Source organism: Drosophila serrata, unplaced genomic scaffold (genome assembly GCF_035046125.1).
Source record: "Drosophila serrata isolate PLE 108 unplaced genomic scaffold, ASM3504612v1 contig_217, whole genome shotgun sequence".
In the NCBI taxonomy this organism is placed as follows: domain Eukaryota; kingdom Metazoa; phylum Arthropoda; class Insecta; order Diptera; family Drosophilidae; genus Drosophila; species Drosophila serrata.
Genome location: NW_028257115.1, coordinates 3,210,038 through 3,234,154, shown reverse-complemented (window position 1 = coordinate 3,234,154; position 24,117 = coordinate 3,210,038). Strand labels below are relative to the sequence as shown.

The 24,117-nt window shown below is 39.2% G+C and overlaps 3 protein-coding genes across 7 annotated transcripts in view; 2 read left to right on the top strand and 1 right to left on the bottom strand.

Moving 5' to 3' along the window:
* Positions 1-24,117, top strand: part of LOC110188508 (adenylate cyclase type 6) — a 44,483-nt gene that overhangs the window by 13,096 nt on the left and 7,270 nt on the right. For 3 of the 4 annotated variants that reach the window (XM_086829758.1, XM_086829760.1, XM_086829759.1), the window contains 22 exons: positions 1,985-2,214; positions 2,615-2,881; positions 6,063-6,174; positions 8,068-8,228; positions 8,688-9,172; positions 10,439-10,827; positions 10,898-11,018; positions 11,347-11,524; positions 12,256-12,405; positions 13,333-13,454; positions 14,560-14,652; positions 15,990-16,136; positions 16,429-16,587; positions 19,311-19,455; positions 19,535-19,629; positions 19,709-19,868; positions 20,127-20,224; positions 20,482-20,572; positions 20,667-20,780; positions 23,004-23,156; positions 23,320-23,480; positions 23,882-24,015. In XM_086829758.1, coding sequence (XP_086685884.1) covers positions 2,005-2,214; positions 2,615-2,881; positions 6,063-6,174; positions 8,068-8,228; positions 8,688-9,172; positions 10,439-10,827; positions 10,898-11,018; positions 11,347-11,524; positions 12,256-12,405; positions 13,333-13,454; positions 14,560-14,652; positions 15,990-16,136; positions 16,429-16,587; positions 19,311-19,455; positions 19,535-19,629; positions 19,709-19,868; positions 20,127-20,224; positions 20,482-20,572; positions 20,667-20,780; positions 23,004-23,156; positions 23,320-23,480; positions 23,882-24,015 — 3,745 coding nt within the window. In that variant the 5' untranslated portion in view covers positions 1,985-2,004. Of the gene's footprint in view, positions 1-1,984; positions 2,215-2,614; positions 2,882-6,062; positions 6,175-7,844; positions 7,975-8,067; positions 8,229-8,687; positions 9,173-10,438; positions 10,828-10,897; positions 11,019-11,346; positions 11,525-12,255; positions 12,406-13,332; positions 13,455-14,559; positions 14,653-15,989; positions 16,137-16,428; positions 16,588-19,310; positions 19,456-19,534; positions 19,630-19,708; positions 19,869-20,126; positions 20,225-20,481; positions 20,573-20,666; positions 20,781-23,003; positions 23,157-23,319; positions 23,481-23,881; positions 24,016-24,117 lie in introns of those variants that run through there. The other variant, XM_086829761.1, reaches the window with a different exon arrangement.
* Klp61F (Kinesin-like protein at 61F) overlaps positions 1-24,117 on the bottom strand; it is a 68,386-nt gene that overhangs the window by 40,488 nt on the left and 3,781 nt on the right. The window lies entirely within an intron of this gene.
* LOC110188516 (calcineurin subunit B type 1) lies at positions 17,651-18,612 on the top strand. 2 transcript variants are annotated; one of them, XM_020958253.2, is made up of 2 exons: positions 17,660-17,927; positions 17,997-18,612. In XM_020958253.2, the coding sequence occupies exons 1-2, from the start codon at positions 17,799-17,801 to the stop codon at positions 18,501-18,503; spliced, it is 636 nt and encodes a 211-aa protein (XP_020813912.2). In that variant the 5' UTR covers positions 17,660-17,798; the 3' UTR covers positions 18,504-18,612. The 2 variants fall into 2 exon arrangements, with proteins under 2 accessions (XP_020813911.2, XP_020813912.2); XM_020958252.2 differs by having other exon boundaries at positions 17,651-18,612.

Sequence of the window (24,117 nt, the reverse complement as noted above, 5' to 3'; positions counted from 1 at the left end):
ATAGTTTATATTATGAGCTTCTCGTTTTCCCTGTGTTTTCCCCTGTCAGTTGAGTGCTCGACGGGTGGCAGAAATGTTTAACTAAATGGAAAACAAAGAACTTTTAATGGCAAATTGTGCGAACTGATTCACAAGAATTTCCAAGGAATTTCTCAAGTGAATTTTTGGTGGGCTGCCCGTTGTGTTACTCGATAGGTTCGTACTTGTCTTTTTATACCCTTATACAGGGTATTATAACTACAGTCAGGAGCTGGAAACTTAGTGAAGGAATCGTTTCCGATCCTATAAATTATATATATTCTTGATCAGCATCAAAAGCTAAATCGATTTATCAATGTACGGTAAAAATACAATTTTTCAATATTTTTTTTTTTAAAATTTCAAAGAAAGATAAGGGGTTCTATCGTTAAAATTTTGAAAAATTTAAAAATTTTTAATTTTAAAACTTAGTACGAAGATTTGCTAGTACTATAAAAACTAGCATAGAACAGCTTTCCAAATTAAAATTAATGCATTTTTGACTTAGCTATGATATCCCAAAAATATTGATTTATCAAAAATAAATGAGTCTATAAAAATATCGATAATAATTACAAATTGCCAGGGCATACACACTTCGGCTTCTTAAAGTTAACTTTTTCTCTCTTGATTTAATATACATTTTTCCATTCAATATTTCTTACTTTTTTTCGAGAAGAACAATTTCTTGTTGAAAATTTTCAGTAATTTTTTTGGCAACAGCAAAACAATTTGTTTATAGCACGCGGAGCGTTGTGTTTTTGACATATTTATGCCGGTGGCCAGGCACTTGTGTTTGGCCCCTTCCGCTCATTCTCTGCCTTTTCCGCCTGCCACGCCCCCCTTTTTGCGAAGTTTTCACCGCCGCCTTTGGCGAAAAACAAAAGCCGAGAAAAGGCAAAAGGCGGCGGCGATGATGAAGACGAGACGCTGAAGAAGCCGGCGAACGACGACCTGTGCCTGGCTTTAAGACTTTCCACAATGGAAGTTTTTTTTCCCTCCAACTGCCTGCTTTCCTTTTATTTCCGTCTTTTCCGCCCTGCCGTTTTTCCCTCCCCACCTCGCCTGGCTCTGTTTTACTGTTGTCTGTGGCACAGTTTTGTTTAAAAAGCTAATGGAAATCGGGCTGTTTGACTTTGTAGTGTTGGATTTGAGAATTACATTTAAAATGCTTAAAACAGTAAAGTTTAACATCAAGATAATTTGAAAACCTTATTATTTAGTTGATTCTGTTCCTTATTTTATATTTAATTTTTAAAAAAACCCCTGTTGTTTTTCAATACTTTCTTGTAAAACCCATAAACCTTTTCCTAGCTCGTTTACAGTATTTCTGAGATAATCTTTAATACTTTATAAGGGTATTAAAAACTCCGCTAGATCGCTGATAAATTTTCTATACATATTCTTCCTCCCACTTTTTGTTTCATTTGAAAATTTTACAAACAATCTGAAGTTGTACTCGTTCTTGGCACTCCCTATCCCTTACCCTACATAGCTTCTGTTTTGATAGGACCTTGCGTGTCTGGCGAGCATTTCGTGAGACTTAAGTGGGCCGGCACCCAAAAACAAAACCTCTCTGAACCCCCTAAAAAAAAAAAAAATTAAGGGAACCTACAAAAATATATACATACTTAGGGAACGGTGGGCTCTGACAGGGGGGAAATCCGAAAAGTAGATACGATATATTTATTGGCGGCGTCAGTTTGCGATGCTTTTTTTCTGCGGGGGCGGCGGCAGTTTCTGTTTGAGTTGCTTTGTTTTTTGGGGTTTGCCTTGCCTTTGCCTGTGCTTTCGGTTGTGCAAAATCGAATTTATTGTTTTAATGCCATTTTCTGTCGCTGTCGAGCGCAAAAATTGGCAATTTGTTTAGAAATTAGCGCACTCCCCTGCTCTTCTTTCGTTTCTTTTCTTCTTTTTGGGCATGTAAAATGAAAATCAATTTCGTTTCCCCATCTTCTCCTTACAGCTTAGGACATTAGCGGCGGAATGAGTGGAGTGCCGGGAGCAGGCCCAGGTGGGTCAGGTGGCATAAGCAGTGGTGCCACCCACATCTTTCGTTCGCTGTCCTCGGAAAGCCAGAAGCGGGAGTGGTCCAAGCGGCTTTCCCTACGGGGAATGCGCCATGGCGGTGGAGGAGGAGGAGGTGGTGCTGTTGGAGGAGGAGCGACTGGCACAGCCCCAGGACTTGCCAAGGAGGTGAGCTAATTGACCCACCAGCACACAGTCATTATGCAAAAGTTGCACTCGGAAAAATTACAGGGAAATGTGAAATGGAAAAAAGAGATGTAGAAGGAACAAAATATATATTCAATCGAAATCAAACTGAATATAAATTAAATTAGTTGAAAAGTATAACAAATAGAGAAGCCTAAAGCAATTTTAAAAATGTATAAAAATTTAAGTAAGGTTTTACTTCTTTAAAATGAAAGCCATAAATTTGCATAAGGGACAAGTAATCCTTTCAGGGCAATAAGACTTTCCTTCTTTTATTTCTAAATGGTCTGAATAATGTCTTAATTTTTCCTAGTCCAGTGTACACAATAAGCCATTTACCACATTTTGTATATCCTGTTTTCTCTGTATTTTTTTTTCGCAGGAGAGCAAGCACAGAAAGTTCTTCAGCCGCTCGGCCTCACTGCGTCAGGCGGGTAGCACCGGGAGCCAGCAGGCCTCCATGGAGCTCCATGTGCCTGGGCAGGGGCAGAGTGTTGGTGGCAGCTCCTCCGGAGCGGGGTCTCCCTCCCAGCCGCCACAAACGCAGACACAACCGTCGACGCCCAAGAAGTCCAACTGGGAGGTGATCGAACATTTCAATACGAGTGCCAAGGGAGGCAAGGCCATGGTTAGCAGCAGTTTGATTGCGGTGAGTTTGGTTAGGAGAACGGTGGGGCCAATAGGATTTCTGGCATCAATTAATTTGCCCGCCTAATGGACAGACAGAACGTCGACAGCAGGCACTCCCCTCCTTACTTACTTACTTACCTACCTGTGTTGTGGGATTTAAATATTTAATTTGATTGCGCCACAAATAAGCTGGGTAGGAGCTAAATTTAAATACAATTTCATTGACAGGATGGAAGGGTGTCCTTAGTGTATGTCCTGGGAAATTTTATTTAAAGTCAAACAATCTGGCAAAAGCAAACAGAGGTAGGCAGCTACAGCATGTCAGGAAATTTTGCTTTAATTAAATTTATTGTTTTATCGCAATCGATGCCGAAATTGGGCTTCAGGGTAAAGAGCTCAAGGGCCAAAGGAAAACTCTCTTAACTTTCTCACAGTTTTGTTTTAATTTACTTGCATTTTTTTTTTTATTTATTTAGTAAATAAATTTGGGTTGCTTACTTGGGTTTTAGTTTGAGATTGAACATAAGCCTTAAGCAACTTGGAAAACTATGTTTTAGGGCTTCTTGCTTTCAGTTAATTGAAAAATGAAAAACTATTTTGAAATTGTTTTGAATTTATGGAAAGCCGTAATATTTTACAGTGATTTTATGATTTTAAAATTTGATTAGAGAATATAAAAATATATCCCAGACAAACATATTATTTTATGCATGATTATTAAACTTATTTTAAAGACTTTAACAGTGACATTTAACTAGTAAAACCCAGTGATTTTATATATTTTATTTTATTTGACTTTTTAAGTTCTCTTTACCTTTGCAACACCTTTTCCCATGTGTGTATATTTCTTTTAGATACGTTACCCTCTATAAAAGTTAACGTGTTTTAATGCCAACTAACAAGCAATGTCCTGGCAGAAGCACTAACACATATATACATGCACAAGGGGCCACTTGGCAACTGCACACACCCAAGTGTGTGTGTGTGTGTGTGGGTGTGTGTGTGTGGTGTTTGGTGCGAGTGTGTATATTTCTATTTGCGTTCGTTGTCAAGAGTCAATTGACAAAGTTTAGCAAATTGAAAAGGCAAAAAAAAAGGCGAGAGAGTAACGAAGGAAAAAAGCATTTTCTGGCATTCAAATGGGCGGCAATTTGCTTAAAAACGCCGCGGGGATCAACACACGAGTCTCAGTTGCCCAGAGTGTGCCACAGTGTGTGTCTGCGAGTGTGCGTTGGTATGTGTTTGAGTGGGAAAAACGTTTAGTTCAATTGTTTGTGGACTCACAAAAAACTATAGCATACTTACCAGAGTCAAATGAATACTTAATGTTAATTGAAATAAAAACAGAAACATTTACTGTAAACACGGGGTAAACAACTTTCTAAGTAATAATAATTTAATGTATAATGAGCTTAGTGTAATGTAGTTAACTAAGAACATTTGTAGTTCTGATTTATTAACTGCGTGTAATGTTTTAATTACCAATTTGATTATGTTCTATTTGATTTCAATTACCTCAATTGATACATATAAATAAATTTTAATTAGGCTTGGCATAATGATTTGTAACTATTTTTCAATTATGGCATATGAAATATATATAAAAGTAATTTATTATTGCCTTTGAAACATGTGATTCATAACATTTTATTATGCGAAAGTATAAAAAGATGAATATTGATAAAGATTTCAAACCGAAATATATGTATATGACTTTTGGCAATCATTGGCTTCTTGGCCTTCGTGTAACAAAAGAAAATCTAAGATATGTGTTTTCTAGGTATACGATATAAAGCGATATTTTAAAGGGCTAATATTTATGATAAATCTAAGTGATTCAGATATCATAACTAAGTCAAAAATGCATTAATTTCAATTTGGAAAGCTGTTCTGTGCTAGTTTTAATAATGCTAACAAATCTGCGTACTAAGTTTAATAATTTAAACATTTAAATTTTTTGTCAATTTTTGAACGTTTAACATCGCTTAAAACTAATTTTAAATTTTCTAAAAAATTCAAGAAATTTATTTTTCTACCGGAAATTGCTAGATCGATTCAGCTGTTGATGCTGATCAAGAATATATATGATATATAGGGTCGGAAACGACTCCTTCACTACTTTTAAGGCTTCTGACTAAATTATATTACCTTTCAATGGCATACTTAAGTAGCAAAAGTTTGGGCTAACGTCAAGGTCAGTTTGTAGATATCAGTAATACAAATTGCTGTATCACTTTAAATTAACATAAGTAAAGGTGTTAAAGCCAATAAGGGAATTAATTTATTGGGCAAACAATTAATAGGTGGCACAGCTTATTCTACGTATACGTGATATAATTGTCATGGTTAAGACTTACCCCAATAGAGGACACATCAACCATTGTCACATTGCTTAGTTCCTTCCATTGTAGAGTGAGTTTAATTAGGTATCATCAATGTTAGCTTCCTCCTGCTTATCCGGATGTACTTCATTGGTCAGGTGATATTATTCAAGTCAAAGAGCAATCACTATCACTGTCACTACAGATGTTAACACTCGGGGGGCCGCCGACGGAATGAGCTCGGTCCGACGCCAGCGCCTCGTATTTATAGTCTGTGAGCAAAGAGAAGAGCGGAGAAAGTGGCATGAGCACAAGAGTGAAAGAGATACCTCGAGAGTGAGGCAGAGAGAGTTAGAGAGAAAGAGTTAGCTCTAAATACATAGAGTGGGATAGAGGGAAAGAGTGATCTCTGGTGATACTCAGAGAGGGATAGGCATGCATTTGACGATCATTCGTATGGCAGCTCTATATGGATATATAGTCGTCCGATTTTAATAATATTAAAATTAATATTATAAAATAATATCTATATAAAAAGCATAAAAATACATTAATGTAGCAAAAATATATATTTTAATTCGGCAAAATTTACATACTTAATACCTCTGCTAATAATATTATAACCTAATCAAGTTTGATAAATAACTTAACGATATATTTAAAGGCCTTTCGAAATTAATTAATAAATTTAGGATGTTTACGCTTCTGGCTCTATTTGTTTAATATGCACAAAAACACATTGGAAAGCCTGTTGCTGGCGGCTGAAAATAATCTACATTTAATTGACAATTTTTGGCGGTTAAAGAGAAACATATAAATGAGATTTTGTGCCTTGCAGCTCTAATAATTAAATTATTTCGTTTACTTTATTCCCAAAAGGCTGGCATTACGCGCTGCAACATCGACGAATCCATCGATTCCACCAACTCCAGCTCCACCTGCCACAGTCCCATGGTCTATCAACGTGACGAGGCGCAGCTGCTGCAGCACGGTAAGAAAATAGTACGAAGGAATGTGGAGGAAAATCTTTGGTAATAGGAAAGCGTTTACCTCTCGTTATTGGGGGCTACTAAGGGTCAATAAAAATACCGACATGCACACATGCTGCTGCTTCCTGTGCCTTTCCTCCCGTTCACACCGCACCGCTCAAAATGTCACAAGTTGATTGTCATTGTCATATTGAATTTGACGAGGCTATTTCGCAGTCTCGTCTCTTTCTCTCTCGTCTCACGTTTCCTTGTCATTGGCATTTCACTCACATATCGTTTTTTGCCACCATCGAGACCCCCTTCAAGGTTGCCAAGCATCTCCAGTATCCTCAGTATTCCACCCACCACCCACCCAAACCTCATCTCAGATTTATTTTAGTTTGTGTTTCCTGCGAAGGGAACCCAGTTCGCCTTCGGTTTTTGCTTGGCTTCGATAGACATCTGTATATAGGACGCTGCGTAGATTTCTATGGAATTTACATAATCACGTTTGGCATTTATTTATTGATGCATATAAAAACATATTCCGAGATCCCCTCCCCACATCTCAAACTCCATTCCGCAACACACGGCATTCTCTGTGTGTTCGCTCGCTTGCTGTGGTTTTTTGCATTGTGGTCAGGGCACGGGACAGTTGAATGATTTTAATATGCCGATTTGGCTGACGTTCTCCATTTTACAATAAAATATTTTATGGCTTTGTGTGTTGCATTTGAAATCAAGGTTTCCATTCTCATTTCTCACAGGGGTAGGGTAGGGCCGGGTAGCAGCAGAAATGTCAGGCTCAGTTGATGATGATGTGCCACACACAATGGCTGGCAAATCGAAAATGTGTATAACACGTTAAGCGAATGAATTGTACTCGATGTCACAATGGCAAAGGAAATGTGTAGGTTTACAATATGGAAGGTAAAAATAACTTGGTTTGGGGTTGCCTTCAAAAAAAGGCACACCATCAAGCTAACAAGGATGAGAAAATAGTGTACAGGACATCCATAAAATAGTTTACTCTGGCAAAGTTAACGAATATTATGATGATTTCTAAACTAAAATAACATAATTATGTGTGTTTTTGTTTACTTTGTGGGTCAGCTTTAATAAAAGGAGAAGGGGTTGTTCACTAATAAACCACAATTAGAAATAGTTTGCTTTTTATATAATTTATTTCAACTAATTATTCCTTTTTACGCCCATCAAACTAAACATTTGGCTTAATCTGGCATTTAAAGCTTATAGTTTTTAAGCCTACTCATGCATCTAATTAAATATTTTAGTTTCAAACAAAAGTTTACAAGCGAATTAACTGAAAATTATGCACAAATATACAAATCCTTCTGAGAGTTGATATCAACTGCCTCAGATTATTTTATTCATTCATTTTAATGAGTTTGTGAGAGGCATTTCAAAACTATTTTATTCATATGACTCATGTGTCAATAGGTATTATCAACACAAATTTGCATTTAAAAGTCATCAACAGCTCTTCATTGAGTTTCTGCTCACGCAAATCAAACACACATGAAACATTCATTGAACAATAATATATATCATTCACAAAACCATTCACACATGTCAATGACTATTTACAATTACAATCCCCTCGTGCGACTGCAAAACTTTTCCAAGTTCCATGCTGTTTCACTCATTTCCATAATTCTAATCTGTTGCTAAAGGTTTTCCCCATTTGGCAGAAGTCACTCGAATATGTAATTATTTGTGTGCCAACTGCAATTGCGAATTTCTAATCATTTTATGGGGCTAATTGCAGTTGAGCTGCAGTCCGACTTAACTTTCCGGCTAAGGTATTAATTAATTTGACTATTGTCCAAGGACTCTTAGGCATATATTCATAGAACCCTCTGGCCGCAAATTGAATAACTGACTCTGGCTTTCAGGCGATCCCGGCAACCTGGAGGCCAACAATCCGAATCCGGGCGGTGGCGGTGGTGGTTCCGGTGGAGCAAACGGTCCAATGAGTCCCAGCATCTCGTTCTGGTTCCGTTTGAACCGCATCATCCTGCGCCTCTGCTCCACGCATCAGTTCAAGAATCTCCAGGTAAGCTACTTATGCTGCAAGCTTAGCATGAAATCCTTTGCCAAACAATTTTCAACTGGCCCAGCTCATGCTCATGCTGCTGCTGCTGCCAAAGTTCTTTGAAACTTTTTCGCCAGCCTTGCTACTTAGTTTGCTCAACTTTTTTTCACATAGCACTTGGAAAAACTTGTATTTTACACTAAGCTGTTTTATATAATACAGAAGAAATAATTTACTAATGTTTTTTGATTCAATTAGATCAGTAATATGCCAAGATAAAGTGCATTTCAAAAATTGTTAATGTCTTACAAAAATACTTTATTGTTTCTTTGCAATTTTTCTTATGAAAGGAACTATATACAAGTTTTTAGTTGATTAAATTCCATTTTTAGTAAAGAGCATTAAATCTCTAAAAATATATATATCTATCTCACAATTACGCCACTTCTCCCAGTGTACTAATTTCCTGATTTCATTCAGGTGGAAATGCTGTATCAGCGCTACTTTCTGCGTATGAACCAGAGTAACACAACGCATATCCTGGCGCTGCTCCTGGCTCTGGTTTTGGCCCTATCCTGCACGCACTTGGTCTTCACCACGCTGCAGCTGCGACGCAGTAGTTCCCTGCTCCTGGAAATCGGCCAAATCGGTTTGGAGGCAAATGCGACGACCGGTGGCAACTTGACGACAACCACAATAAAGCCTCCGGCATCAGCCGCTCCACAAATTGCCTCTGGCAGCAACAGCAGCAGCATCAGTCCCTTCATTTCGAATTTTGATACCGGGCTTGCGAGTTGGCCGAAGGGCACTGATTTGAAATCCGTCGTTAACCGCGAACTGGCCGACATTGACGAGGAGGATAATGGTCCTGGATGGCGGCAGTGGCGGCGTCAGAAACGCAAACATTATCGACGGCTCCATAAGCATCGCTACAAGCACAAGGAACACCAAAAGCATCGCACCAGGTGAGCAGTGTTGCCAATTACTTATTACCAAAGGTATTAAAGTGGCCAAAATAGCAAATGTGAGGGCATTAAAAACAGCTGAAGCCAGCGAAAAAATTAATTTAGAAAATATGAGCTAATATTTCCCAGCTAAGTAGATCTTTACTCATCATATTTGATGGAAACTCTGAAGTATATAACCTATAATATTAGCCAACTTATCAGCACTGCAGGGAACTGTAGGTGTGATGTACTTTTTGACAGGTCACCCCTAAACCGAAAATGTGTTTCCCAAAAAGGCGATTCATATTTTGCACTGCTCGCATTTGAGGTTTTTACTTTGCGCGCGGCTCTGAAATTCAATCAAACAACTTTAGGCTGGCCAAGAAGAGCTGAGCCCATAAAAGTATGTCCAAAGTAGGCTCAAAATTGAATTTATGGCAAAGTGGTGGAGAGGCTGGAACAAGTTAAGCTTCAAGAAAAGTAATTTTAGCCAAGGCAAAGGCCACAATTGATTGAAACGAATCCATGACATGGCTTTAATCTGGAGAAAGAAAATTTAATATAGAGCAACATCAGGAAAAATCTAAAGGAAATTATTTATTTTAAGATATAAATTTTTGATGTTAAATGTTAAAGAAAATTTAAATGGATTTTCAAGCAAGTACCTTTACCATTGCCTAGATAATTAGAAGTTAAATTCAAGGAAAAATCCAAGAGCCAGGTTTATTTATAAAATGAGCCGAGAGTCAGTTAAAAATAGACGAGAAAGGACCTCCAATGCCTTTTATTTTGTCGTAATTTGAGTCTCAATTATAATAAAATTAAACTGAAATTAAATACGACTAAATGAAAAGGCGAAGATGCAGATAACCTTCAATATAAGTTTACAATATCAATTCTGCAGAAGCCTTTGGAGTCTCTTTCTTTGTTTTAAAAGCCAAAGTCTTAAATTTTAACATAGTCTGCTGTAATTTCATTTACCTTCTATTATCATTTATTATTTATTTATTTTCCCCGAAATATTTTGTCAACAAATTAAGCCGATTGAGAAGTATCTCCTGCACGCACACAAGGCAATACTTTAATCAATAACATAGGCTCGTCTTCGATAACTGACTGTGCAAATTCATTTTCTCTACCGCTACCATTTACATTTAGATTTATTTTCACACAAATATTTATGTTTGCCATAAATGGCAACAAGATGGATAGTTGGCCAAACACAAAACAGACATTTCCCACAATTGAGATGCGAGTGAAATAAAATTTCCGACTTTATTACAGATATAGAATACGGGAGAGGAGGAGTCTGGACGAGATCGAGCTGGTCAGTGGAGGAGGAACCCGGCTGAATGTTGACACTGCCCCCGATAATGTTTACATAGCTCAGGCTATAGAGCGTGATGATGGCCAGGATGATGATGATGATGATGGGCGGAGTGCTGGCAGTAAACGCATTACGTATACGCCGCGTGTACGCGACAACAATCAAATTTCGCTTGCGGAACGTGATGAAGTGTTAAACACATCGTCATCAAACGCAGGACGGTCAGTCAATAATTTGGACACTCCGTTGGGCTATGGCCACGCCCTGGCCCTACTCCTGATGCAGGTGGATGAGTCAGTTTTGGTCTTTCTCATTGTCATGCTAATCTGCGGGATTGTCTACTCCTGTGAGTTGAGCTCCGGTCCTGACCTCTGACCGCTGACTTTGTCTCCTAATCTGTCTGTGTTTGCTTACAGTCCTGCTATGTATCCTCTCCAAGCCGGCCATGAACGAGATCTTCCTTGTGCTCGTCTCCTATGTCATCCTGGGCACCTTTCTGGCCATCGAAGTTGCCGTAAGCTATGCCATGGAGCCAAGGTTGGTTTACTGATTATTTATTAAGAATACACAGGGGAAAATAAGTAGTGAATATTGCAGCATAACTAATGAAAATCTTACTTTGGGAAAACGAAGTTTGTCTTATTATTCAAATTATTTGGAAATCCTTATATTTGTACTATTATTTCCCTACAATTTCTCTGAGTGTCCGGCAGCTGTTGCCTGGCTTGGCGAAATTAATCATTCACGGCTCGCTAATTGCGAGAACTTGGACGGCAACAATCAGCTAAAATCCTGCTTAGCAAACAAACCACCACATCTGGGTGCTAATCGCTCTTCTCATGTTCAAATTTCTCCTCTCCGGCAGCAAATCCTTCAATGGCAGCGCCTGCTGCATCGTCCTCATCTACATGACGTACACGATGCTGCCCCTACGCCTCCGGGAGGCTCTGATCGGTGGCATCCTTCTGAGCATTGTCCATCTGTATACCTGCCTGAGGTTCACCAGAGAAGATGAGCCAACGGAGGCAATCAAGTGGGAGGAGGTGAGTGGCAGACACACGAGACGCGTGTGGTCTGAGCCTTGGTTAAGACTCTGGTGTATTGTCTTTGTACTGGGCCAGACATTTGTGCATTTAAATATATTTAATGAGCTTAAAAGATATATGCTTCATGATTTCAAATAAAATAAAATTAGGTAGAGGAGGAGTACAATTGCCCATATAATATAATTAGTACAATATTTTCTACATATATCTTTTTGTTTTAATAACCCATACTTTATAGTCAAATTACTTTTTAATTTTCCAAAGAGAAACCAAGTTTTCTGTTCAAAAATTCAATGGGTAACTATAGCTAGGGTTTCCGATATCAATTGACATCCCCCCCTGTTTGTTGTTTACATTTCAAATGAGGCATAGAGCCATTTATCAACAGGTTTGGCATTTCCACTGAGCCGCAAATGCAAATTGATTTAACGAACAATAAAACTGAGACCCACTGCGCAATAAGGCGGCCGTGAGCTTTAATTGCCTCCCTGGCAAGGGAAAATGGGAAAATCAGTAGCGAAAAACAACAGTAGCAGCAGCAGCTGAGAGTGGCACGTGTCCAGGGTCTCCGAGTAGACATAAATGAAATGAAATTAAATTGCCGCTAAATTGAATGAAATCGAAGATGTGAAGGGCGGCGGCTCCTTCCTTCGCAACCTCCTTAAGTGTTGTTTTCCTTGTATTTATGGCCTGTAATGTCATTAATGCCTACCGATCTACCCCCGCAGCTGCTCTGCACTCTGGTGGCTCTTCTCTTGGCCAATCTTACCGGCGTTTACACCCACTGGCCCAAGGAGAAGGCCCAACGCAAGGCGTTCATTGAGACGAGGCAGTGCATTGAGGCCAGGCTGCGGACACAACGCGAGAATCAGCAACAGGTGAGTGCTTTTAGGTGGAGTATTTCTACTTAATTTAGGAGCTAACATAATTGAGGATGCTTTGAAATTTTAAAGAGTACTTGAATCTATATTTAAACTGGTAAATAGGTACTAGATCTTTCAAATAAGTGACATTGTAGAGGCAGTGAAGTATTTCTATATAAATAAATAAGGAACAAAGCTAGCTTTCCTTAATTTAATAAAGAACACCCAACAATTAAGAAACCTTGGGCCTGGATTAACATTCTCAGCTCCAAAAAAACACCCAATCTCTTGCTAAAACCACTAACCAAAGCTGAAAATATGCCTTGACGGGGGAACCCCCTCTTTTGAAGTCGCAGACAAAGCAATTTCAGCAGGTGTCATATGTGTGAGCAAACAAATATGAAAAGGCCAACACGAGCAAAAGGCAAGTCAAACAAATAAACAGAGAGAGCGAATTTCGCACAAATGGTTTGCATCAAACGGAATGTTGATTGAGGACCAGCGGGGGAACTGATTCATCTCCCACGTTATTTTCAGTGATTTTCCCTGGCCTTTTATCTGGGACACAACAAACAAAGGACATTTCAAGCTGAGAGTGTCGGCCCACGCGGATCCATAATTTGGTGGCACCTTTTGATGGTGACTGCTACAGCTTTAAAAAAGATAGGGAAAATGTTAAAAAAAAAATACGGAGAAAAATGCAATGCAAATTCAAGTAATGCGATCATAAAAAGGACTCTCAATGAATATTTTCTCTTGTATACTTCAGACCATCTATATCTCTCTGATGTAAATAAATGTGAAATTTTATTTATACACACCGATCCTTAAGCCAGATTTAAATTTAAGTCGCATTTTTTTTGGGGGGTCGACAACACTTTGTTTCACATGCAACATCCTGTAATGGATATGGGGTATTAACTGGAGATCCATTTGTTGCAGGAACGCTTGCTGCTGTCGGTCCTGCCGCGTCATGTGGCCATGGAGATGAAGGACGATATTGCGGGCCAGCCACGTGACACACAGTTCCATAAGATATACATTCAGCGGCACGAGAATGTCAGGTGAGTTGTTGTCCTGCAGGACCTGCGGGTGTGCGTGCCAGTATGTGTGTGAATTTATTTGCATGCAGAGTCAATAAATTGTTCGGCTGAGAGTCTCTGAATGTCTGAGCTTGTAACGCGAGCAATGAATTTGTATGCAAAGCCAAAAAGGAGCTAAAGCAAATGCACACACACACACACTCACAACAGAGCACACACAGAGCACTCAACGAAGCATAATAAAGCATACTTTGGGGCGCACCTGTTTGAGCCAGAAATGTCGTCTGTCTGCTGCTGCTATTCCCTTGCTTCCTCTCAAACGGAGTTGCTAAGATTTCTGTCCCAAGTTGCCAGGGCATAAAATATGGAAAATAGTTGAGGATACTGATACAGGAAAATAAGATTTCGCATTGAAATTCAAATAAGAATATAAAGTTTTCGTGGCACAATTTAAACGAGCTGTATAAACATCTGTCTTAGCTTCAAGTCTCTTAAGAAAATGTTTATAATTAATTGTATTATATTAAATACAATCCTGGCATTCAGTATATCCTTTTCTAGGGTATTACAGCTTTTAACTCTGAAGATGCTCTGCCAATGCTGCTTTGCTTTATATGTTTACCCTACCAAAAGTTTGCCTCAGCCATTTTGTATTAAATTACGCGCTGAGCCGACTAAGCCCTTCTCAGTTACGAGTCGTAAAATCAGCAAAGAAAGCAGCACCAGAAACACGAGAAACAAGTGGCAGTGCTAACGTGGCTCTGTCAACACATGGCGTTTTAGGCCAAGTGAAGGCGAACGTGAAATGGTTTTAACGTCATTAGATTTCCGAGAATAAATAACCGACACATAATTCAGCCTGAGACAAAAAAATAAAGGGGGAAATAAGCTTCCGGAAGCTTCCGAATTTAAAACTCCATTTAAACAGCTGTTTTAGGGAGGTAAAAATTCTCACAAAGGCAAAAATAAATTACCTATATCCCCAAATGTGTTTAAAATTCTTCGGCTTTAAGTGGTTTAAAGCTTAGAATATAATTTTAAGAACTTGTTTTGATACGTTTTGTGTTTTTCTTTCTTTTCCCAATAATCCAAACTCTATGTTTCATCTGCATCTTTTGTTTTCCAGCATTCTCTTTGCGGACATCTGTGGCTTCACCAGCCTCTCGGATCAGTGCACCGCCGAGGAACTGGTGCGTCTGCTGAACGAGCTCTTTGCCCGGTGAGTATGGGAATTGGTATTGGTCCTGCCTCCTCAATGGCAGAGTTTTACGGCCAGAGGTTGTGGCCATAATTAATGGCAAACAGTTCAGACACTTGGACAAAAAAGTGGGGACTATTTGGAATCATATTTGAAAAATGTTTTCATATTAAAAACATTTACCATTACTTTTTTAAAACCATTAAAAATATGTCTTAATCGGAAAAATGTTATCTTTAAATATATATATATAACAGAAAAAATAGGAAAGCCGAAGTTGGGTTACCGTTTCAGGGGTCGAATTTGAAAATGATCAAATTAAGCCAAAAATGAATTAATTTCAATTCAGAAAGCATTTTGTGCTAGTTTTTATTAGGTTAAAAAATGTGCATACTCAATTGAATGTTATAAAATATTCAAATTTTGGTCAATTTTTGAAAATTTTAACGATGTAACCCCTTATCAAATTATCAATTTTTGGAAAAAGTTTCAAAAATGTATTTTTTAACCGGATATTGCTAGATCGATTCAGATTATAATGCTGATCAAGAATATATATGACTTAAGGGGTTGGAAATGATTCCCTCACTACATTTCAAGCTTCTGAATGAATAAAAATAAAGGTAACGATAAAGATAAAGATAAATATGGATAAAGATCTTAAAGTTGTAGATGAATATGTTTATTATAGACTAAATAAATAATCCAGAGTACCTTTGCTAAGCATCTAACTATCTTTAACCAATGCAGATTCTGTAGAAACTGTGGTATATCAATCCAACCCCTAAAGAAATTCTTAAAAAATAGAAAACTTCTTCCCAGTGTAGTATCTATCTGTCTGGGTTGTTGTCTTATTCATGAAATGGAAACCCAGACAGAGCCTGTGGCTCTGTTAATTGCTTCAAGTGAGCGAAAGAAAACTGACCTCGGGGCAAACAAATAAAGCTGCTGACCTTTCTATGGCCCGACTTAGGCAGTAGTAACAAGTTGCTTTTATGCTTGAACAAGAGATGAAATTTGGGGTATTAGGAAAGGGGTTTTAATAGTTCGGTTAATGGCTCTCAGATTGTTCAAGTGATGCTTTAATGTATTGGATTTTTTTCAAGAAAATTTAAAGCTAAGGGTAATTTAAAACTTCTAAGAAAACTTCTAATTAATGTTCAACCTTTGCAACCTTTTCCCCTTTTTGGTTACATTTCAAGTCCTTCAAAATTAATTTCTTTAAAGGGTCCCTGAAATGTGAGACGTCTCTCTCATTTGCGGTCTCCTCTTCTGCCCCTTTGATTGTGATTTTCTTGATGATTTTCTTGTCGATTTCTCAACTCCTTCATTTCCGCTTTTCCACTTTTCCATTGCAGCTTTGATCGATTGGCTGCAGAGCATCATTGTCTGCGCATTAAGCTGCTGGGCGATTGTTATTACTGCGTCTCCGGACTCCCGGAACCCCGTCCGGATCACGCCCATTGTGCCGTAGAAATGGGACTCGATATGATTGACGCCATTGCGTGAGTATCCGCATCCAGAACATAGGAACATGAAAGGATATTGCTGTTTTGCGGCTTTGTTGTGGTTACACAGGGGGGAAAAATGTGTAATTCTTTAAGTTTTCTTAGGGAAACATTTAATATTCTGAATTTTAATTCATACATTTTTTAATTAAAAAATTCAGAGGAGATGTAATCTTTAATATCAGAATTATTTTTGGCATATTCGAGTACTAGTTGATGCCCATTTCTCCCACTGTATTTGTACTACAATACCCTTTTTGTTTCTTCTTTTTTCCTGGGACTTTCGCAGGCTGGTCCGCGAGGTGATGGCGGTGAATGTGAACATGCGAGTGGGCATCCACACGGGAAGGGTGCACTGCGGTGTCCTGGGCCTTGTGAAGTGGCAATTCGATGTTTGGTCCAATGATGTCACACTGGCGAATCACATGGAGAGCGGCGGGATACCCGGGTAAGTCTACCCGCATGTAATCTATAATCTATAATCTGCAATCTACCATTTCCCCTCTCTCTTATATATCCTAGCAGAAATTAATTGATCTTGGGGTCTTTAACTGTCATCGACTGACACTTCAAAGTGTCTCCTCTCTCTGTTCCGGATCTTCTTCCGGGGAAAATCCGCAGAAATTCAATTCACTTTGGCTGCCATACCCCCTGACCAAATTCAATTTCACTCTGTGGGAAATCCAATTCAAGCCATTGAAAATCCCGTTTTGGTCAGTTTGAGCCACTTCTGGGCGACAGCTGTGAATAATGGCTATGAAAGGCAGTCGTTGGTAATATCTGCTTCTTCCACATGGAAAACTCTGGCCGGGCGGGCGACAGAAACAAAAAAAAAAACAGTTGACAAGTTTGCGCGGTGCACAATTAAAGCCAAAAGTTGTATTGTTGAGCACCGCCTCCCATAAAGGCACTTGAGAGTCCAAAAGTGTTTGCCGCTCTGCGGATGTCCTTCGAGTTGTGCCCCTCCTTTGTTGGCTTAATCGTTGTAATTGCCACAAAACACACACACACACACAGAGAGAGCATTTTGCATGCGTCTTGTGGCCAGCTAAAGGCGTCAAGTTATTGGTAACTTGCGAGCACTTGCCAACCTCTTTGGAAGCCCCTCAAATAGCCCGACGCCCAATCGATTATGACCCACAACTTGCAACGCACCCAACTTGAGGCATGACACGCCCACACCCAAATACTCACAACACCCACCACTGATAAGTGCCTTTGGAACAATATTTTGTTGCTGTTGACTCAGCTGCACTCACTTTAACACTCGAGCAATTTGTTTCTGTTCATACTTATACCCTGACATTAAAAGCTCCATCTGGCTGATACTGAGGTTTGTCTTCCTTGTACATTTATTTTAATATATTAAATACAAACTATTTCGTTACGAGAAGAAACTTGCAACAAAGTAAGGGAATCCATAAATTATATGTATATACATTTGATCAGCATGGATCTAGACATAGCTCAGGTTTATCTAGTTTATAATGGGTTGAATAGTTACTAGGAAAGTATAAAATTTATATGTAGTAGGCTCTTTGATTTAAGCTCATCGAATTGCCAACATCTTTGAAATATTTTGCCGAAACTTGTCTGTGAAATCGAATATCTTGTTACCAAATAAACAGAGGTATCCATTTAAACTTCTAAAAGATCGACATGGGCATTGTACCCAGCCAGCCGTTTTTAAGTCGCGAAGATTTGATCCGATATCGGATGTCCAGTGGCCTCTCCTCGTACCAGCTGGAGCATCTGTACAGCCGATTTTGTGAACTGGATCGCTTTGAGGTGGGTTACCTGACGCCCACCGATCTGCTACGCATCCCCCAGCTGACCCTGAATCCCATGTACCGCCAGGTGGTGGACATCTTCTTTCCCAACCGCGAGCGCGATGCTCGTCTGGAATTTGATAAATTTGTGGAGATCTTTGCCATTATACTGAACCCGCAATCTGGACCCTTTGGTCGCTGCAAGCCTGGTCGGGCTGAGAAACTGCGACTTCTCACCCAGATGTTCGATTGTAGTCAAAGTGAATGTATCAAGCGAATTGACTTCCAAATAGCCATGCGTTATCTATTGGATCACGGGGGAGATGCGCAGGAGGAGGAGGTCGAGGTGGAACTGATGCTCCTGGAATATCAGGCCTTTGGGAATAACACCCGCGATCGGATCTCATATGAAGAGTTCGAAGAGCGACTCCTTGCCGCCGATGTAGATCTGACCAGTAACAAGTGGTCATCAAAAGATGAATATGAAGATGAGGTTCAAGACAAACCATTAGTGTCACAGGACAGTATCCTTAAAAAGCTAACAACCTGGATCTCCAATTATTTCCTGTCTGTTCGAGATATTTTTTATCAGTAGCGAGAGAATAAGTAAGGAGAAACTTGAGTATATATTATTTATACTACTCGTAGCTATCTCTTATAGCTTCTCTTGTTTTACAAAATAAACTTCACCACAAAATAGTGTAGTTTACCAAGTCGAAGTTATCTTTTACGAGTCGCCCTCCTTTGGTGTTGCTTTATTTTTTTTGAATATTCACTCTGCGACTTTGGGTGGAAGTTTAAGTAACTGTTGAGTTTATTTGGGTCAGCCGGGCGACGGCAGCTCGTTTGTTAGCCCTGTCCCGGGTGAAATTAAAAGCAAATAGCTGCAATGTTGGCCCTGGCTATATATGTATATATATATACTCCTTCTGGTATGCCTTGACTGGATGCCTGATAAGCTGCAATTTCTGAGCCGAGAGTTCTGGGAGCGTGGCATGTAAAAAGTTCGTTAGCAGAGGCGCGGAGGAAGTTGCCTGCCCCCGGGGAATGTGGACTGCAGCAATCCATAACAAAGCGTCGTGTAATTATCAATAGAATCAACAACAGGCCAAAGGAGCCAAAGGAAGCCAAAGAAGACAGGCGCATCTGCACACGAGAACAGCATTAAAAACAATTTAGTGAAAAGAAGGGGGGGAAATGCGGGAAAATACGGGGCGTGGAAAATGTGCTCGTGGCTGCTGTGGCAGCTGCTTGTGTGGCATCTAATGTGAGTGTTTCCTGCGGTTAACTGCATTTTCCAACCAGCCACATGTCCTCACTAAAAAAGAACTAACCTTAAGCTGGTAGAGATAATCATTAGGATGTGTCCTTTTATATATTTTTTTTATATACATTTTTTTAGACGCGTTCACATAACCAAGGAGACCTTAAAGTGTCTGGATGGCGACTATGAAGTGGAGCAGGGCAAGGGCAACGAACGTAACTCGTATCTCAAGGATCACCAGATAGAAACCTATCTCATAGTGCCGGGGGATATCTACAGGCCGGTAAGTTAACTTCTCTATTCTCCATTTTCTATTTTCTCTTTTTCTTGTTTTATATATTTAATACTGACTTTATTTGCAGCACAAAAAGTCTCGGAATCGCCTGCAGGTGAATGGAAATATATCCAAAGAGCTGCGCATGATGGGCCATGGAACAGCCCAGAAGCATACATCAAAGTGAGTTATTAAAGAGTTATTTTTAAATTTCTTGAACTTAATATTATAATAATTTGTTCTTTATCTTGCTTTGTATTAGATTTGGTTTTGGGGACAGCTCGGAGAGTGCCAAAGATCCAGAGGACGAGGTGAATGAGTATCTAATGCGTGCCATAGATGCTCGCAGCATAGATCACTTAAGAGCTGAACATTGTCAGTCTTTATTGCTTTGCTTTAAGGATAATGTGCTTGAAAGAAAGGTAAGCCAGCGTATGGAATTTTATCCGTATAAACTTTAGTTAACTAAGCAGTCTCGGATATTGCTATAAACATGAATAACTTTTCGCCCATATTTACTTGGCCTGTGCTTCATGATGCCTGCCTAACTTTAAAACAACAGCAGAGCCCAGAGTGCTGCTATTGTTGCCCTTTTGTAGAGAGAGAACACATGTTTATTTATTTACAAAATGTATAGGAATATTATAGCTAAGCCATTCTTTTAACGCTTTGTTTTTCAGTATGCCAGCGAGCCGGATCGCATGTTATGTGTTTACTTCTACTGCAGTCTGTTGGTGCTGCTCGGAACGAGTGCAATGCGACTGGTGGTGTTCCAGAGGTGAGTGCACGGGATTGGATTCTCCCCCCGAATGGGGCAATGGGAATCCGTATGGATGAGCTCAAGAAGCCACCGTTCCACTGCAGATGGGCGTCCGAGCGCAATGTGGCGATGTTGCCCGCTGGCTTTGGACTCCTTTGCACACACACACACACACACACACACACACACACACGGCATATACGTGTTGCCGAAAAAGTTGCTCTATTTAAATTGGCAACCATTTCACTCACTCTTTGCAACACTACCATTTGCAGCTCCCTGTTGACACTGGCCTTGTCCACTGGCGCTGTGTTGCTGCTCGGGCTTCTGGTATTTCTGGTGGCATGTCATAAAATCAACTTTCAGGTGAGCACCCACACAGAGAGCGAGCAAAAAGGAAAGGGGGAAAATTGTTGACATTCTGCATTTTTCATTCGGCGGAATGCCAAAAACTTTTTAGCTGCCATCGGACATCAAACGCTTCTCATTGCGCATTCATAGCAATCGCAGGATATCACAGTTTTTCGCCTTCGCCAGCGTCGCTTTGATTGTTCTCACCACCCTCCTGGCCATGGTGAGTGTACATGAATATATATGTATATATATTTTATATTTATATCTATAAATCGGCGGAGGTAATCGCCCTCTAGTAATTGGCTGCCTTTATAATTTGCCATAAATATTTGAGTGAAAATTCAAAAAGAGGGAAAAGCGGAAAGGCTTCAACGTGGTAGATTTTAATTGAATTACGTATGCCGCATTATGACAGCGAAACAAATTAATACAAAATGGTTTTTGACATTTATAAATTTATGAAAATGGGTAAGAAAAATACAAGGCAATTACTAAAGGTTTTAAATGAATTTTTAACATACAATTTAGGAACAGATTTAGCTAAATTTTGTTATAAAACAGTCATTTTAATAAAGTATTATAGTTGATAATATAAAATGATTGTATTAACAAAAGAGTAAATAAATTAATCCATGCCTTCTTTGGGATTTTCAATGAAAAGTTTAAATTCTCTTGAATTGATTGCAATCTCCTCTTAATTTATTATTCACAACAAAACAAAATACACTTCAAATTTTGATGCAAATACTTTCCCCTTCCCCTCCTCCCAAAATATTTGCCAAAATAAAAGTTTCCTCTCTCTATATGTGACACAATGTCAAAAGTTTTTTTCTGACCCGACAAGCACAGAATTATGCGTTGACTTTCATGCGACATACGCGGCGTATGCGCAATATTATGGGGAAATCATTAAGCTTTAGGAATTTAAGCCATTTCTACTGAAAAATATTATATTTCAACTGCCTTTGGGGCTTATTTTTTATCTGTTTGAGGGCATTCCAAACTCGACCAAGTTAAATTAGCCCACAAATTGTTATACATTTTCAGGGTATTCTCCTTTTGTTTAGAAGTCTCTAAAACAGTGAAGGATACATTTCCGACCCCATAAATCATATATATTCTTGATCAGCATCAACAGGCGAATCAATCTAGCTGTGTCCGGAAGAAAAATAAATTTTGAAACATTTTTCTTAATTTTACAAGGGATTACATCGTTAAAATATTCAAAAATTGATCAAATTTTTTAATTTTTTATTATCTTAAATTGAGTATGCAGAATTATTAACCTATTAAAAACTAGCACAACACCACTTTCCGAATTGAAATTAATGATTTTTCGGCCAAGTTATGATTTATTTTTGATTCAACAAATTGACTGAATTGCCATACATACTTCGGTTTCCCTTACAGGGTATTATAGTTTTAGTTAGAAGCTTCAAAAACAGTAAAGGAGAAATTTTCGACCCTATATATCATACATATTCTTGATCAGCATGAATAGCTGAATCTTTCTAGCAATGTTCTAGAGAAAAATAAAATTTGAAACAAATTTTCAATGTTTTCATTGTTAAAATTTTCAAAATTTAGAAAAAAATTTGCATATTTTTAAATATTACATTATATTACATTTAGTAAGCAGATTTATTACTCTTACAAAAACTAACACAGAAAAGCTTTCCGAATAAAAATTGATGCATTTTTGTCCAATTTATGATTGATTTCCATTCCCTTCTATTGAACCAATTACAAACTTTTAGAGTATTCGAACTTCGGCTTTCCAAACTTGGCTCCCTTTCTTGTTTTATATTTTTTGTTCGTTATCCTTCATTGGCTGTGCATTTACTTGCGGCAGCTCATGGGGGGGAAAACTTTTGCGACTAGAAATTCCTAAAAGAGAACGAGACGAGGGCAACCTCTTAAAAGGAATAAAAAATAAAATTTACGTTTTGTAGTCCAAAACAAAATCGGGGGCGCGCTTGTTGCTTGTTCCTTTTCCTTTCGATGTTGTTTTGCTGGGGCGCGTCAAAACAAAAGTTTTTCCATTAAAGTTCGGCATTGGCCAAGTAAGGTATTCCATCGAGAGGGCAACGAATCCTAGTCCCAGCCAGCTCCAGCTCCAGCTCCACATGATGAAGTGAGAGGTGGCTTTATGGGCAACTTGTTACCTGCCCCCATGGCTTTTGTCTGGATCGAGTCAGTCTCCTGCCCCCGGGGTTCTTTGACATTTCGCTGTCATTTTTCGGGCCACATTTAATGGCACTTTAAGAGGCATTCGTATTCATTTTGGGCCACGCTTAATGGCCAATCTCCGAGGGGGGAATGCGACATGGACGACCTGTTTGTCGTTAAAATCTGCCGCAGAACGTTAAACTTGTCTAATGTGAATTTCATGGCTCGACAGCTAATTAGCAATGCTCTCCAAAATATTTATATATATATATAGTTCCAGGAATCGTCCCGGCAGCTGGAGTTACTTCAGCGGAAGCTCTTCTGGCTGGATGTCAACGGGAATATAAATGTCACGGCATATAACCATCAGGAGATGTATTCTCTAGAGGATTCGGAATCCGAGTGCGACTTTTACTTGGCCTACAATGTAAGTGAGTCGGAAGGGAGAATCATTTATCTATAGTCTATTTATAAAGTGCTAAGTATTATGGATTCCTGGAGCTAGTAGTTACTTTTGAAATTATTATTGCCTAGCTGAAAGTTGATCTTTGCATTTATCTACATATATATTTCCCTAATTTCATCTAAAGACATTCCTGCTGCTCACCCTACTCTCGATGATGAGCTGTGCCACCTACCAAGTGTTACGCATCCTGCTGAAGCTGCTGTTGCTCCTGCTGGCCTCCGGCAGTTACATGGCCTGCTCCACCTACTTGTACACGCACAGCAAGGAAATAAGCCAGGAGTTGGCGTAAGTAAAACATCCAGCATCCAACAGCCAACATCCAACAGCCATCAGTTTGGCATCCTTGCATTCTGCATTCAGAGAGGCAGCTGCGCTATCTCTGAATGAAAACGAATTATGGCGTAATGCAATTTCAGTTGGGTTCAGTGGGTCGCAAGGGGTTACAAGGACTCTCTGCTGAGTCGGCACCAGCTGAATTGCATTTACGGCAGCCGCAAACTGCATTAAAATTGTATTTAGCACCCACTACGAATCCAGATGGAAAGACAGAAGCTGCCGCCCTCGGCTTCATTTATCAACCAGCACTAACTTCTCTTGTTCCTTTCCATTTCGCGTGTGTCCTTGTCGCCATCTGCATTGCCCTTTAATGGACCGGAATAACTTCGTCATTGTCGCCAACAAAACAGCAACGAGGAGGCAATGCTGCGCTACATAATTGATTCCATCTTCCTGTTCGCATTTATGCTGGCACTGATTTTTCACAGCCATCAAACTGAGGCCACTTATCGCCTGGACTTTATTTGGAAGTTGCAGGCCACGGGTGAGACAAGTTTAATTATTATTTTTTATTATTATTTCAAAGGCAATTGGGCAGGCAAAGTGCGCAAATGGAAACTGAGTAAAACTGCTTTCGAACTTTTGT

Coding starts and splice junctions, on each gene's coding strand:
- LOC110188516 (XM_020958252.2), top strand. CDS start 17,799: ATGGGCATTGTACCCAGCCAGCCGTTTTTAAGTCGCGAAGATTTGATC.